The following is a 17555-nucleotide window of genomic DNA, read 5'->3' on the forward strand; positions in this document are numbered from 1 at the left end:
GCCCTCCACTGCTCGAGCATCTGTGCAGCGAAATAAACAGTGCATTTCAAAGGGGGATGCGCGGGGCTGTTAATTCAAGTGACACGGGAAATCTGCAATCGGCAATGGTGCCATTAATCCTCTAGCAAGCTAAGTCACTACAGCTTGGGAAGGCCACTGAGCAGCCCTGCTTGGGCCAGCACGGACCCCATCCGAGGGGCACAGACAGCCACTCAAGTATCTCACCGCATCCCTGGCGCAGCGGCTGCCCCGCCCCGACCCAGGCTCCCTTCCTGCCTGACACTAACCAGACTCCCATCATGCTCTGCTTTCGCCACACTCCCATCATGCCTTGTTGCCTGAGCTCAGGCTCTAGCTATGCCCCATTGTCCCAGGCAGACCAATCCTCTGCCCTGCTCTTCCCCCGCCCATTCCTCACGGGCTTCCCCCCTGTGCGCCGGCGTGTCTGCGTCACATCCGCCACCCGGGACCCGGAAGTGGGAATGGTTGAGGTGGCGCCATGCGCCGCGGTGGCGCCGCTTCCGAGCCAAGCGGGAGTAAACCAGCGGGTATGAGCCGGCCCTGGGCTGCGGGGATGGGCGCTGGGGTCGGGGGAGGAGTTGCCTCGCTTCTCCCCCCGCTCCTGAGCGCCGGGCGGGGAGGGGCAAGAGGATGGGCCTGGGTCCCGGACGCCTGGGTCCCTTCCATCGCCTGGCGTGCGAGAGCAGTGGGGCGGGGCTCTGGCTCCGTTGTAGGAGCAGAGTTGGCCACTGGGAAGCGGAACTCCTGGGCTCCTTACCTGGGCTGGGGCTCCTGGGCTCTGTTTCTGGTCCTGGGACCTTGGGGAGCGGACAGAGACCGGGAAGCTGGACTCCTGGTTCCGGCCCTCGGGGGGGACTGGAGCTCCTGGGCTCTTTCCCCAGTTCCAGGTTGTTGCATTTGTTATGTGGATTTTTGAGCTGGGGGAGAAAGTAGATTGGTGGGTCCAGGCCTCAGCGCCTGTTTCAGAAATGGTTCTTCCTTACTCCTCTGAGTTTTGGAGCCAGAGAGCTGTATTTAACCTGGAATCTGGATTTACACGCTTGAAGTGATGCTACAAGTAAAAGCGGGCATGTGTGACCATAAACAAGAATTGTATGTCCAAAATTATTTTGGTATGGGAACTTTTTACTTATTTAATAAAGAAATACTATCAGTATGAAACCTAGGCAAGCTTAGAAAATATAAAGCACAGGAAAATCTGAGGATTACATATGCCTGATATTACCAAGGGAACCTTGTTTCAGAATTACATATACATACATGCTTTTAATATTTCTCCTCATTGGTTTGATGCAAACCCATGTAGACATGAAATACACTATATGAAAGGTGCTATTAACAGCAAAAGTAAAATGAGAAATGCATGTTTTTTTCTTTCCCTTGGTTGTTAGTGTTCTTTGTAACAATTGTAGGTGAAAAATCACATCACACTTTTTTTGTAAAATGATAGGTTTCCTCTGCTGAAAAATGTTAGCTCTGGTGTCAAGATCAAATTCCAATTTAATTATTCAGATTTGTTTCCTTGACTTTGTCCTGCAGTTCTTATTTGATCCACTGTTCTTTAGCCCTTCATATGCTGACCTATATGGTGTTGCAGTGTACTGATACAGCTGCCGTGTTCCATCTCACTGGTGGCTGTATTTCAGTGGTAAATGATCTGTGCACATGAAGGCTGTGCCTGCACTGTCAAGTTTTTTCTGAAAAGCCTTGCCTTTTTTGAAAAAACTCGCACAGTGTCTACACACAGTGTGCACTCTTTCAATCTGAAATCGAAAGAACGTGGCCCTTTTTCCAGTGGCCCTCTTTTCCCGGATGAGGAAGAGTGCCTTTTTCCAAAAGAGTCTTTCAAAAAAAAAAAAAAAAAAAAAAGCATGTCTAGATGCTCAGTGGGCCCTTTTTTCAAATGAGGAATCCTCATGGTGCTCGATTTTTCAATGCCTGGTTTGTTCTTTTGAAAGAGCTGGGGCTGTGTGAACACTCTCTGACAAAAGAGCAGATTGATCTTTCGATCCGCTTTTTTGTGTGTGGGCTCGATCTTTTGAAAAAAATTTTTTCAGAAGGATCACCCTAGTGTTGATGGAGCCATGTATATCTTTATGGTTCCAATTTTGCAGTGTGATTTGTGTAGGTATACCCATGCATCCATATGGAATCCCACAACTGACCATGCATGTCCTGTCACAGTATTGGGGCCTGTATTTGTAAAGTACTTTGGTATCTTTTGGAAAGAAATCTTTTATTTGAGAATATTAATGTAGTCTGGTTTTGCTTTTTATGTTTGAAATGTTGAAAGTAAAAAAAAATACAAGCAAAATACAGTTGGGTTGATTTATATTTGTGGGGTGGTATCAATGTTCCCTCTTAATTTTCTCTATCCATGTGCAGAATAAATTTTGTTATGCACACTGGGGCATGTGCAGAGATGCACCACCAGTTGAAATACTCTGCCCATCAGTTGGGAAGCCTTTGAATCTTTCCTGGGTGGCCGCCCATTTCTTCTGCTTTCAAAGAACACTGGCTGGCATTTCTGCTGGTGATTTTATGGGAGCTAAAGATGGAGTAAACTCAAGTTATGCAGGTTGTGTTCCTGCAACCCCCACGTAACTCAGATTTTCACGCAAGTTGGTGGGGAAATGGGAACCAGCCTGCCACTTGGTGCCCAGCTCTCCTCTGCTTGCTGAGCTGTGAAACTGACCAGCCCACCAGGGCTGGTCAGTTTCCTGGCTGCTTCTCCATGCCTTCCCACAGCAGTGCTGCTTCAAGAAGGGCTGCGGAGCAGCATCATGTTGTACTTAACTTGCGTTAAAGTGAGTTATATGCAACTTGAAGCCATCTATGTTGAGGGTTTACTGTAGTACTTCTCAAAATGAGCTTACAGCATTTCTGATAGAGGAAGAGTATATTAGGATTCATCTAATAAATGTTTGACTTCATTCATGCTCCTGAATTTACAGGATTGGGGCCATGGTGACAGTATCACTTTTTAACATAACTAAAATCTGTGTTGTACAGGAACAGAAGAAAAATGGCTTTGGGGAAGATCCAGGTGCCTTATAAATCTGGGAAGTCTGGATGATACTAGACCACAAACTAATTCACCTGCCTGTCTGCCTTGATCAGAATACTGTATCCCAACATGGGACGGTGAGACTGTAAATCTAATTCTCAATATCAGACAGCTATAACTGTAGTTTGAGTAAAAGAGTGCGATCCTAGAAATCTTGAACTCCAATCCCAGCTCTGAGTTTCAAGTGCCTCTAAATCTGGTCATCCACTCATCTTGTTTTCTCATATTACTGTAATGGGGACAGTAACACCCACTTCAGATGTCTGTTAAGGATTAATTTGTTAGTTATTTTGAAACTGTTCTGAAAAAGAAAAGTGATATACCTTGGATCACATTTCTGGTGCGCATGACTCTGGAAAGCTAAGAATAAATGAGTAATAGATGTGTTAAAATTACAAAGCACTTATGCTGTCACACCATCCTCCAGAGTACAACATAGCGAGTGCCATGTAACAATGAGACTAAAGGAAAGGAGTTAGAGTGGGATTTAGTATAGCTTAGTTATAGATTAATCTGCATTTTCTTGGAAAGGGTTTGAACTCAAAACTTGTGGTATGTTTGTGCTAATGAGCCTCATAAAAGAAGGTTTTGTTGTGCAGCTTTTAAAACTTGTTAGGCATGGGTTCTTAAAAAGAACTATTAGTTTGTCTAGTTGATTAGATTGCTGCATATGTCAAACACTTGCCTAAGAAACATTTTGAAAATCTGAGAGGGGAAAAATAAAGAGTCCATTTTCTTACTTGTGTTGCTAATGTCACATCAGATGACATGCCATGTCTCATTACTTGCTGTCTTTGGGTTTTTCATTTTTGCTCAGTTTGCACAGGAAGGTAAAGCTGTGTGTTTAGTGCTCAGTGCATGAGAATTAGGTAAGGCAACTGCCATGCTTTAATATTTGGGCTTCCAGCTCATTTGCATTTTACAAAGAAAACTATTGTTCACCTTTAACACTGGATGTCACTGCAACATAAAGAAAATCTGAGATGAAGTCTTCACTGTAATTTTCTGGCTCAGGAGTGTGAACACACACATCCATCCTACCCCAGTCCCAGCAAGTTACAGCGCTGTTAAGCACCAGTGTAAAGCGGGCAGCTCTGAACACTGTTACCTACTCCCCTTCTGAGATAGTTTACCTGGAATACTGGGAGAGCTCACTCCCAGTGCTCTTGCTGTGGCCATAGTTTCACTGTGAAGCACTGCTACAGTTATGCTTTAGTTTAGAAGTACAGACAAAACTTAAGTTGGAGACCTATGCTACCTTAAAGTTTTAGTAGTTACTGATGGGGGGGAAAAGATTGTTTGACTGAAATTATAGGAAGCTTGTTGCAATAGAAAGATGTTCACTGACTGTTAAGGTTTTCTAGCTTGATTTCTAGCTCTAATCTTGATTCCATTGAGTTTAGTGTAATTTTACTAGGAACAGAAGTGGGTTCTTTGCAGGAACTTTTAAAGTTAGAAGTTAATTTAAGTATTCGTTCAAACTCTGAGCCAGTTTTGGGAAGGCTTAGTTACCTGTTGTCAGGATGCATTTCAAACGATCTCTCTTTCATGAATTTCAGGATTAGCATCTCCTGTTTGTTTCCTGCTTCCTGGCACTTCAGTATCTCCCCAGTAGGATGTCCTCGTATGCTGAACACCACTTTACGACAAATTATTGTCATTGGAATACTTGCTGCTGCTGTCTCCTTGCTTTACTATTCGCTTGTCATCAGGAATAAATATGGGCGTTCACACAGGGATAAAAAGTTTCACAGGTGAGGAGTAATATAGTGTTCAGGGCAGGAAATGAGCATAACTTGGGGGTTCCACGTTGATCACTTGAAACAGTTGAACCAGTGTCTAGTGATTGGATCTTCTGGTGTGTCTGAAGCAGCATGGAAAAATAAATTACCTGAAAACCATTTAATGTAGGGTATTGGTCACTGAAATCAGTCTTGGAGTAGTCTTTCCTCTCTTCAAGCCTTGTAAGTCATTTTTGGGGTTATTTCTCTTTGTTGTTGTTTTTTATATTCCGCTTCCAGCTCTGCTATCAGCTGTTGGATGATTTAGGCAGACATTTCTCTCTCTCTCTCTCTCTCTCTCTCTTAATTCATGTTATCTCTGTATAAATAATGCTTACAAATCTTACAATGTGTATTGTGCCTTAATGCTTGCAGAAATTTGCACCTTTTCATAGAAGACAAGTTGTTGGAGTGCGTTTTGTTTTTGTTTGTTTTTATTAAGTCTGGTATATCAAATCACATTTGTAATATAAATATATAAACAGGCATATTCCCAAAAGACTTGAACCACTTTTTGTTCTAGATATCTTGCTCGAGTGACTGACACTGAAGCTACAGATACCAGCAATCCCAACCTGAACTATGGCATCGTGGTAGATTGTGGCAGCAGCGGGTCTAGGATCTTCGTGTATTGTTGGCCAAGACACAATGGCAACCCTCACGATCTTTTGGACATCAAACAAATGAGGGACAAAACCAGAAAACCAGTGGTTATGAAAATTAAACCGGGTATCAAGATGGAAAAACCCTAATGTTCAGTCTTTTTTCCCCTCTCTCAACAGCTATCTAACCTAAGCCTTTGGGATTTTAAGATGTCAGAGCAGAGCTGATTTCTTTTTTGAATTTTGGCATCTGGTGGATACAACTGATCTCTAGGCATATCTGAATAATTAGGTGTATTTACTCGACAGCCTTTTATAAGAGCCTCAGAGTAATAAAGCACTGTTGTACTTGCATAACATTTATCTTCATTTTTAAAATATCAAAACTGGTTAGTGGTTGCAAATAGCTGGCTATATGTGAAAATAATTACCTTAAATTGCCAAAGCTCATGAGTTTAAACTTGCTCTTTACTGATGCCTTATATGAAAGTAACTTTGCTTTTCCTTTCCTCATTCATCTGTTTCTCTAGGCATTTCAGAGTTTGCTAGTTCTCCTGAAAAAGTCAGTGATTATATTTATCCACTTCTAAGCTTTGCTGCAGAACATGTGCCCCGTGCAAAACACAAAGAAACTCCTCTGTATATCCTGTGTACTGCAGGGATGCGAATCCTACCTGAGAGGTAAATAGGAATCTTATTTCTTTTAATATTTAGTTTAGTGGTCTGGTTGACTTAACCAGTGTTCAAAATGTTGGAAATTTTTCAGCCAGCAGAAGGCAATACTAGAAGATTTGCTCACAGATATTCCTGTGCACTTTGATTTTCTGTTTTCGGACTCTCAGGCAGAAGTTATTTCTGGGAAACAAGAAGGTAAGCTAATGCTGTAGAACGAAACATGATTTTAAAATATTTTATTTTAGGTATGAGCCGTGTCTCCATTTTCACTTTTATATGACAGCAGCCAGAGTCCAGTGTAATGGGGATTCCCCAACCTTCCTTGGAATCCTAGCATTGGGAATTAAGAACAGATTTGAAAAAACATTTGTCGGGGATGATCTGCAACAGTGCAGGGAGCGGGACAAGATGGATTTGCAAAATCCCTTTCAGCCCTGCGTTTCTATGATTGTATGAAAAGAAGACCACCCTCGCTTAACCAAAAGCTCTTGGAAAAGTCCCCAAAAGGTGGAAACTAGGTCAAATTAGAAGGAGCCAAGGGGTGGCTGCCTAGCTGGGGCTGGGGACGGCAGCTCAGCACCAGCTGTGCAGCTGGTACTGGCAGCCACTGGCATGGGGCATAACGGCAGTGGGGACAGCTGTCCAGCTGACACTGGCAACCATGGGTCAGGGGATGGGTGCCTGACCTGCAGTGACAGCAGTGGGGCTCGTGGAGCCCCACTACAATATCTGGCACGTGATTATCCAGCACCCTCAGTTTCCAGATAATAGAACGTTTACAGTATGTTTAGACTTTAATAAAGCTTCTGCTACAGTGTCATGTAACCTCATCAGCAACCTAGGGGAATGCAACCTAGATCGAGTGCCTGTTGGTTACGTAACTGGTTGGGTAACGGCTCCAAGGGAATTGTTCTCTGTGGTTCATGGTTGTGCTGGAAAGGCATAACAAGTGAAGTTCCACAGGGACGTTTTGTGCAATGTGTTCATCGGAATGCTTATGAAGTCTTCATAGTGAATGCTTATAAATTTTGTAAATGATACCACGCTGGAAGGTGTTGCAAATGCTTTGTGGGGGATAGGGTTATAACGAAATATGTGGACAGACTAGAGAAATGATCTGAGGTAAATGGGGTGAAATTCAGTAAGGACAAATGCAAAGTATTCCACTTAGGAACAATCCATTTCACACTTAAGAAATGGGAAATAACTCATATTTAGCTTGTAGTCCACAATGACCCCTAGTTCACTTTCTGCCCTACTCCTTCCTAGGGTGCCAACAACGTTAACACTGCTGCCAAAAAAAGCAAACATCATTCTGGGAGGTATTAACGGGAGTGTTGTAAGCAAGACACTAGAAGTCATTCTTCTGCTGTATATTTCAGGAAAAATGTGGGCAAATTTGAGAAAGTCCAGAGAAGATAAACAAAAATGATTAAAGGTCTACAACACATGACCTGTGAGGCAATATTGAAAGAACTGGAGTTATTTGAACAGAAGAGAGAAGGCTGAGAGGGAGGAGACATAACAGCTTTCAAGTGCAGGTTGAACCTCTCTAATCCAAAGCCCTGTGGTCCAGCAGCATCCATAATCTGGCATGATTTTAGCTAACCATTTATCATGGATGTGGCCAAGTTTCCCGTAGTCCCATGAAGTTTCTTTCCAGCCATCGGTCCTGGCTCTCCATGTTCTGTGGTGTTAGCTAGCTCTAATTTACCCCTAAATGTCTTCAGAGAGCCCAGAAAGCAGTGCAAGTGTTTTTAATGCTGCTCGACACTATTGAGCTCCTGTGGTCCAGCAAATTCTCTTGCCCAGTTCCAGTCAGGTCCCAAGGGTGCCAGATTAGAGACATTCAGCCTGTATCTAAAAGGTTGTTACAAGGAGGAGAGGGAGAAATTTTTTCTTTTTAACCTATGAAGATAGGATAAGAAGCAATGGGTTTAAATTATAGCAAGGGAGGCGTAAGATGACATTGGGAACCTAACTGTCAGGGTGGTTAAACACTGGAGATTTTTAAGAGCGGGTTAGACAATTTTCCTAGGCAATATAGTCCAATGATGGAGATTTCACAAACATCTGTCAGGGATGGTTTAGATGGTGCTTACTTCTACCATGACTACAGGGGACCAGACTCAGTGACTTTTAGATCACAGAGCAAGGGACCTCTAGAAGTATGTAAGCTCACTCTTTGTTGCAGAAGAACAGATGGCTATAATTGGTGTATAGATGACAAGAGCTTTGCATTTTATTCTGTTTTTTTTCTTTTTACTTAAAAATTTGCTTTAAATAGTGACTTTGATTTCATGATAATTGTTTGAATATTTTAGGTAACAAACTGTTAAATTGGGGAAGAATCCTCATAAAAATTTCCCTGCATGTGAAACACTTGATGCATAATATGTTAACAAGTACATTAACTATAAGGGTAATTGAGGGAGAGTAAACTGAAATAGCCTAAAATGTTGACAAATTTGCTTTTTTTCCCCCCCTTTTAATGCTTCTAGGAGTGTATGCATGGATTGGCATCAATTTTGTTTTGGGACGGTTTGAACATGTTGATGATGGCAAGTATATTTATTATATTTCAGAGGTAACCTCCTGCATATTGTTAATTCACAGGGGAAAAAAGTGAAGTTCCAGATGATTATTTTTGTGAAAGTTGTTTTTTGCAAGTAGGCCCAGTATGCATATTGGAACATATCAGTCCTGCACTATACAAAGAGTAGAATATACCTTTTATATGACTAGTGTATTACAATTTGTAATTAACAACAAAGCAGGTAAATGGAAGGTGTTCTTTCCATTTGAGTTGTATGCTGCCCAATATCTGATTCCCAAATGTGTTTCTCAGTACTGTCAAATATTCATTTTTTGTGTTCCAGAGGATGATGCAGTAGTGGAGGTACATATCCCTAGCAGCGAAAATCAGGAAGCCATCATTCGTAAGAGGACAGTGGGTATTCTCGACATGGGTGGAGTGTCAACTCAGATAGCATATGAAGTCCCTAAAACTGTAAGCTTTGCCTCTTCGCAGCAGGTTATTATTTGCACAATTTTCCTTGTTTTTTTTTTTCTGTTTTTAACTCATATCCATTGGTGTTTTGTTTTTATTACATCACATCCCAAAGCCAGGCAAGAGAAGATGTGTCCACAAGTCCTTCATCAGCTAAGCAATTCATTTGTGTGTGTTCATTTGCGGGTGGAGAAAAACTTGATGAAGCATAGTGAAGCAATTGTTTGTACAAGTATTTAATTTTTCGTAATTGAATTTTTCTAAGCAGACTTGTACTTAAGAGCTTTCATGATGAAGATTGTCCAGTTCCTTCATGAAAAGGGAGTTGTATCTATTTGTCTTGCAATTTCCCTTAAAAAGTTAGCACAGTGGAAGTAGATTAGAGTCACTCTGTTATATAATGTAGTGTATATACCACATTTTGTTTATCTCCTGTAAAGAAGGTGAGAACTTGCTTGTTTCTAAATTTCAAATGGAACAGTATGACTTGTTTTAATCTCAGAAGGATGTATTGTTTTTTTTAGGGCAAATCCTAAAGTCTTGAGTATGGCAAACTCCCACTGACTTCCTGGGAAATTTGTTAGAGGAAAGAATATATAAGAGCCACAGGCTTTATCCCACAATTGTTAAAACTAAGCAAATTTTATTAAGCAATCTGCGTGATTGCATTTTTTCCCTTGTTTGAACAATTGTATTAGTAAGCACTGCCTCTTCATATATGAAGGTCAGAATTATCCTCTGCATTACTCTCTCCCTCACGCCATCTGTAGGATACGCCCACACACATGAAGAGGATTCTGGAGAGGAAATCTGATGGGAAACGTCTTTTAGAAACTTGGAATTCAATATCTTTGCTAATTGGGGATCATGTTAATTCTTGAAATATATACCACCCGGGCTTCTTGCTTTATTACAAGTCTCTGACAATATAGTCAAAGTATAAGTGTTTCAAAAATTGAATAGGGAGAGGAAACTATTTGTGGTGTTGGGGAAAAAAACCATCATCTGAAGCAAACATGCATTTGATAGTCTGAGCAGTTAGAAAGCGTTGTTTACCAGGATCTAGTTTTGTAAAGTACTGTCTGAACTTGCACTCAGATGTTGGATCTAGAAAAATGTTGGTGTTTCCTTCCCCTTCTTCCCTCTTAACTGGGTACCAAACAAATGCCTGTAATGTTTGTAAGCCTGCTACCTTCAAAGCTGGAAGGCCCACACACCATTACTCTGATTCCCTTGGCACCTTCTATATGAAATGTCTTTGGAATATATGTTTTCTCTGAAGCGCTTCAGACATTTTGAAAATTTTGAGGCATGTCTGAGGAGATTGGGGTGAGAGTGGATGAATGTAGACTTGGTGGGAAGTTGTGAGAATTCTGATCTGAAATAACATTTTAGTGCCTTTAGCACTCCAAAATTCACAAGCTTGTTGTGATTAGCTCTGCTTTGTAGTGTAAAAGTCTCTCTAATCACCTGTCACTTGGCTACCTGCAGGAGGAAGTAGCCAAAAACTTACTTGCAGAGTTCAATTTGGGCTGTGATGCTCATCAGACTGAGCATGTGTACAGAGTGTACGTAGCGACGTTCCTTGGTTTTGGAGGGAATGCAGCACGGCAAAGATACGAGGACAGTGTATTTACCAACATGATATTTAGAAACAGGTAAGTTGGCTGATGTGTCTAGTATAAATGCTTAAATCATCCTGAAAACACAAGGAAAATGTAGACCTCCAAATAGACACTTGTAAAATTTCTGAGCAGTGTACTGTCCCTCCTTAAATACTGTTACTATTCATTCTGTGTCTTCAATGCGCTGGAACATTGATGAAGTAAAATAGTTTTGTGCCCCCACAAATTGCAAATCTATCATGTTCATGCAGTGGCTCACTCAGCAGGAGTCAAGTGCTTCAGTGCTGCCTCATGGCTTTTTTCTCACTGCTGCCTTGAGCAAGTCTGCAAAAGCAACGAGGGGTCCGGTGGCACCTTATAGACTAACAGAAATGTATGTACACAGGACCCCTCGTTGCTTTTGCAGATCCAGACTAACACGGCTACCCCTATGATACTGAGCAAGTCTGTGGAACTGTCCATCTCTGCAAAAGAAGGCAAGTACTGGGAGAACGACCTAAGCCTGCTTTCATGATCCAGGGTGTTTGAGGTCTTCAAGACCTGCCAGCCTAGCCAATCATTTTGAAGCTGTAGCCTAGAAGACGGTTTTTATGCAAGGGTTGTAAATTACCATTTAAATTGCTGATGGAGGAATTATCCTTGCCTGGGAGCATTTAAATAAGCCACGTGAAGTGCTCACCTTTAACTGAGCCAAGCAATCTATCCTAGCTTTATAGTTAATTGCAGTTACCAAATGTCTGTCCAGGGAAACAGAATAATCTGTTGTCATTCCCCAGCCCTCCTCCTCCCCCAGAAAAGATTCTCTGTCTTGCCCTCAAACCATCCCACGTTGCATCAATCTGGCACAATAATACTGAGACTCAGACTTGAAAATTGCAAGTAGCTCTTCAGTGAATCTCCTGGGGTTCTTTGCAGTACATGTTATTAAAACACTGTATCTTAGTTACTAAGCAATCAAAAGTATTTTAGTGTGTTGTTAACCAATTAAATTATCAACTTGCACTGAGTTATTTATCAACTTGCACTAAGTTATTATTTTAGTTTGTGTGAACACTGTTCATGTGGGGGAGTTATAGCACACCACCCTGTTGTTGACACCTCCTTGATGCAAAATGCCAAACACTAGATTGGCCTTTGAAGCCATTTTAGTAGTATCTATACATTTTCGTACTAGCTTCCAGTTATTGTTTTTCTGAAATGTTTAATTATGCTAATTAAACAATTTTGCATGTCTTGGCCAAGCTGTAACTGCAGAATAGATGCAGCTGTTATTTTTGGTAGCTTTAGTATTCTGAACAGTGTGCTTCACACCATCGTGTTTCTAAACTCTCTTCATAGAGTTTGTATAATATTTTAACATAATACAAAATACTGCAGTTGCTTCGATTTGTGTTTTGTTTTCTCTGTCTTGAGAACAAGTAGGTTGTAACTCTGATAGATTCAGCCTTGCTTGGTTTATTATACTAGACAAGTAAGTCAGTTGCAGACATGCAGTTCAAGCTACAGCAATTGCATAGCTAGAATCGATTTATTGTCAATCAACTTACCTGGCTGTCCTCAGTGAGGAGGGTTGACTGGAGGATTTCTCCAATTAACCTCCCTTACTCCTTGTGATAGACCTATCAGAGGTCAGCAGTTGACTCCTGTGCTCTTCACTATTTCATGCTTCTCTACCCAACGTGCAAAATTGAACCCTGGAAGATGTTCTTTCAGATAATGTAGACCTGGCCTTAGTGTTGCATTCCTGACATAATGTACTGTGTAGGATGATCTCTGATTGTAAAAATAGGTGCCAAAACTTGCTCAAGTCAATGACTTGGTCTTCATTCTGTCTGTTTTGATAATGTAATTTTCTCCCAAATAGGATTTTGAGCCTACTGTACCAGTGATTGTTTCAACTCTGCTTACTCTTACATACAGGATTCTGGGCAAACAGACTGGTATGACCTCTGAGTCTCCCTACCTGGATCCTTGCCTGCCTCTAGAGGTTGAAGATGAAATCCAGCAGAATGGACAGACACTGTACATGCGAGGGACTGGAGATTTTAATCTGTGTCGTGAAATTATTCAGCCTCTCATGAATAAGACCAATGAAACCCAGACATCTTTAAATGGTGTCTATCAGCCTGCAATACACTTCCAGAACAGCGAGTTTTATGGTTTCTCTGAGTTCTTCTACTGTACCGAAGATGTATTACGTATGGGAGGAGACTACAACGCTGCTAAATTTGTTAAAGCTGCAAAGGTAGAGCATTCTGGAGGTACAAGCTGCTTAGTTGGAAATCCAGTAATCCAAAAAGAGGGGCCACTTCTGAAACTGGGGCAGTGAAGCTTGTCCTTTGGATGCCAAACTCCCTTTTACGTTATATAAGCGATATTAGCTCGTTTTCTGGCCTGATCTGGGTTTCCTCTTGAGAACAATTCATTACTCCGTAATAGCCGAGGGATTCTAGGGTGAGCGAGATCCATCCCAGGACTTAAGAGTTGAACTCCAGAAGAACTGTAAAAAAACTCAGGCAGCACTCTCACTTTGTAGTTACATTATTTGTCTCTAGCTATTTATCTGTCACTTAGCGCATGTGGTTAGCCATATGAAAAGAGACCAGAACACAAAACAACTGTGACCAACTAACTTCTTGCCAGCCTTCCCCTGACTATTATGTTTAAATTACATTTTATTATTTGTAAAGCTGCTTATCTATTGTCATAGGATATTTTACTTAATAGGTAAACAGAGTGGTTTGGTTTTGTTTTAGGATTATTGTGCCACTAAGTGGTCTGTCCTGAAGGAACGTTTTGACCGTGGTCTTTATGCATCACATGCTGATCTTCACAGACTGAAGTGAGCATTTATGTTTGTACAGCAGAAATCATTCATGCAGGGTTGTCAGAAGAAAGGCGTCACATACATTGTTATATGTGACATGGCTATAGGTGTTTCAGTCCCAAGACATTAGAGAAAGTGGGTCTTTCTTATTTTCAAAAGGCATTTGAAATCTTAATGTAAGTTTTATAGATCTGCAGACCAAAAGGGGCCATTGTAATTAGATTGAGTGAAGCGTAAAAATTGCATCAGCTATAAGAAAAAACTGATCATAAACCAGCTTTGCTCTTTAGCAATGCAATAATGCAGCTTTTAGAGTATGGGGAACAATCTTGTAATGCATTTTATTGTGGGTTACTAAGCTTTTAATGGAATATGAGAGACCTCAGTATTCACTGGTTGGCAGGTCTGTTACCTTTCAGTTTTGTGATTGAAGCGGGTGACGAGTGTGTTGCTTACTAGTCTCATACTGTACTTGGTGCCATCCTTTCGTAAATGGGATTGAAGTGAGAGGAATCAAACCCATAATTCCTGGAAGGCCCAGACTGCTAACCCCCATAGCTATTGGACTGAAGGAGAAGAATGGACTTAAATAATGAGTGGGTGAGCTTAATGGGCAAGACCTTTAGCTGGGATGATCTATGTTCTCATCTTTACAGTAGCCTGTAAACCCCTCAAAGCAGGGATTTGAATCTTATATGTCTAAACTGCACTGTATAAATAGCAGAAAAAATGAAAACTTGAATGACATCACCAGCCTTTATTCTGTGTGGTTTTTAGGTATCAGTGTTTCAAGTCTGCCTGGATGTATGAAGTGTTCCACAGTGGTTTCTCTTTTCCTGTCAGCTACAGCAATTTAAAAACTGCTCTGCAGGTTTATGATAAGGAGGTGCAATGGACATTGGGAGCCATCCTTTTTCGAACACGATTCTTACCTTTAAGGTACGGCTTGGCTTTTGCCAATGGTTAGGTGCAAGGCTTAGATGGCGGGGTGGCTTGGTATGAAAGTAGGTGGCAAAGAGGAACAGAGGAAACATTGCTTGAAGTTTAGCACACAAAACACTTCAGCATATGGTCTGGAGGCTAATTATTTTAAACCAAAGCAAGTCTCTGCAGATAAAAACAAATGCCAGCAGGGCATCCAGATACCACTGGTCTCACATGGCGGAACTACCGTGATGTTTGCTGAGCTGTGTTTAGTGCCAAAACAAAAAACCAGTCAAGTAGCACTTGAAAGACTAACAAAATAATTTATTAGGTGAGCATTGGTGGGACAGACGCACTACTTGTTCACCTAATAAATTATTTTGTTAGTCTTTCAAGTGCTACTTGACTGCTTTTTTGTTTTGATAGTGTATAGACTAGAACGGCTTTCTCTCTGTGTTTAGTGCGTGTGCTTTCATATGTTTTCATGGTAAGGTGATCAACAGGTCTTTCTCTCCCCCTTGCTGAAGGATTGAAGTTCTGTTTCCTATTTTGTATTTGTTTTTCAGAGACATCCAGCAAGAGAACTTCAGAGGCAATCACTCCCACTGGAGGGGCTTCTCCTTTGTTTACAATCACTACTTGTTCTTCGTCTGTTTTCTGATTGTGCTGCTGTCCATTGTGCTCTACCTTCTGCGGCTGAGGCGGATTCACCGGCGAATGCTGCGCAATGGCTCATCCACTTCCCTCTGGATCGAGGAAGGCCTCCCAGCACAGAAGATTCCAGGAGCTTTATGAAGTGCTAGGAGGCTCTTTATCCTTACTAGACATTTTAAATTTCAAGCCATTTTTTTTCTTTACCTCAGGGTTTCTCCTCCTTTTTTGTCTGCCCTCAGCTCAGCCCCAAACAGTTATAAGTGGAAATGTCCTAGCAATATTGAATTCAGTAAGAGTTTTTGAAACAACTTAGATTATGGGAAATTGAGGTCAGACCAAATCGAGTTGATGAGAGGATATCTGTCAAAAATGGCTTCTAGAGTAAATGCACTTTTATATTTAAGTGGAGGGAGAGTCTGGACTTTGACAGTAAATGAATAAATAGGGGCAGCTTATGCTGTGTATCAGTGGTTCCCAACCTTTTTGAGACGGTGACCCGTTTTGACAAAAAAAATCTTATTGAATTGACCCAAGGCAATTCAAAACTAGGGGTGGGGGAGGTTCACCCCTTGGGAAATTTTTTTTATAAATCTTGATTCGCCACCCCCGCCCCCAGGTTTAAACCCCTTACAGCCCTAAAACATCCCCCCCAAATCTACTTCACACAAGCGCTTGCCGCTGCCCCCCGCAGCTCTTTCTCTGGGCTGCCACCTTCTCTGCGTGGCTCCTCCCAGTCTTCCTATTCCCTTCCCCTTGCTGCAGTGCAGGCATTTCCCTGTCCTACCACAGTGAAATGGAACTCAGTTTAATTGGTTTAATGGCAGAATCCCTCCTGCCAATTAAATTGAGTTCCATTTCAGCACAGCAAGACAGGAACTGGGAGCTGGAAGAGTGAATAGTGGGAGCTGCAAATGGCTCCTTTAAGGGCCACATGCAGCTTGGAGCTGCCCAGCCAGTGACCCTTAGAAAATCTAATGATGACCCATGTTTGGGTCCCGACCCATTTGTTGTGAATCCCTACTATGTATGGTAACAAAATTGACTGATTTCTGTTCCTTCAGTATAATTGTGAAATATTACTTCCTAGCTAGGGAGAGTGGCTATATCTATGTATATATTTGCTCAAGTTCACAGTTGATATTTCACTCAATTTCTAAACTCTCAGCCTCCTAAATCAGGAAAACAGGAAAGTAGGGGTCTTAGAGTTGGTGACAAACTGACTTGTTAAAATGTGAAAAGCTGACATCTTAAATGTCGAAGTGCTGCAATGGAAGAGAAGCATCTATTGTAGCTACTGCTGTGTTTATGCAAAACACAACTAAAATCATTGTTTTGTTTAGTCATTACAGATTTTGTCGTGATGTTTCAGAGGCATTGTTTCATGGTGGCAAAAGTGATTTCTTTTTAACCCTTCATTTGATAGTGTTTCATGATGATTCAGACATCTCTCAGCAATTCTCATAAGCTTGAAAAGACTGGAAAATGCACGGACTTCAGATAGTGCTAGTGAAGCAGACGTGTGCCTATTGTCTTTATTGTTGTTCTTTCCTGGTGTAATTTCTTACCTGTTAATTTATATTTTATTTAAAACTATATTAGTTTTACTTGAAGGCAAACTTGTTCATGATTAAAAGTGACATTTATATGAACCGCTAGTGGATGGGAAGCTTTATTATCCTTTCTAAAACTACCTGCTCTTGCTTCTGACATGCCCATTATAAATAACTTGCCACACTGAGTTTAAATATGTTGTGAAATTTGTCACACAGCTCAGTACTGGAGTTCTTTCCCACCCACCCCCACTACCTTTGAAGAGAGCTGTCTTTTGTCTGTTTTTTAAAAACTATGAACAGAGCTGTGGATGATTTTTCTTTTTGGTTTTGTTGAGTTTTGGATCATTCTGGTTTTGTTCTCTGACCAAATTCAGGCAATTACCCTACTTAAACACTTTACGTTTTCACTTCCAATTTCATTTGATTGGATGAAGCAATTCCCCAGTCAGTGAGCAGGAGAAAAAGGATCAGAGATGGATTTGACTTGTACTGTATCATGGCCACTGTTAAATCTTGTAAACAAGGCTTGCTGTATAATAGCAGTTTCAGAAGCCTGTTGGGAGGAAAAATTATTGTCAGTAGAGCTGTTGAAGCTCCCCATAACTTAGAGCTTCCGAGATACAAAGTATTTTACTTTGCAGCTCTGATTAGCACATTACTGCTACCAAGTGTATGGCCTTTAAAACACTGGTTACTCTAGCAGCTTTTCAGATATAGTAAGCATAATGTTTCAGTCAGCTCTTTAACCATATCAGATCTACAGCAAAGGTTTCCCGAAGACCAGGCTATCTAATGCCATCAGAGTATTCTACTCAG

The 17555-nt window shown here is 41.3% G+C and overlaps 1 protein-coding gene across 2 annotated transcripts; it reads left to right on the forward strand.

Moving 5' to 3' along the window:
• The first annotated feature begins 462 nt into the window (after positions 1-462).
• Positions 463-16833, forward strand: ENTPD4 (ectonucleoside triphosphate diphosphohydrolase 4). Of its 2 annotated transcripts, none has more exons than XM_074981871.1 (13): positions 463-548; positions 3034-3165; positions 4648-4842; positions 5393-5598; positions 6002-6152; positions 6238-6341; positions 8648-8707; positions 9026-9180; positions 10648-10814; positions 12702-13026; positions 13538-13623; positions 14386-14547; positions 15099-16833. In XM_074981871.1, exons 2-13 carry the CDS (start codon positions 3158-3160, stop codon positions 15325-15327), a joined length of 1848 nt encoding a protein of 615 aa, XP_074837972.1. In that variant the 5' UTR covers positions 463-548; positions 3034-3157; the 3' UTR covers positions 15328-16833. The 2 variants fall into 2 exon arrangements, with proteins under 2 accessions (XP_074837972.1, XP_074837973.1); XM_074981872.1 differs by having other exon boundaries at positions 9026-9156.
• Positions 16834-17555: the final 722 nt, after the last annotated feature.

Source organism: Carettochelys insculpta, chromosome 31, assembly GCF_033958435.1.
Source record: "Carettochelys insculpta isolate YL-2023 chromosome 31, ASM3395843v1, whole genome shotgun sequence".
Classification (NCBI taxonomy): Eukaryota; Metazoa; Chordata; order Testudines; family Carettochelyidae; genus Carettochelys; species Carettochelys insculpta.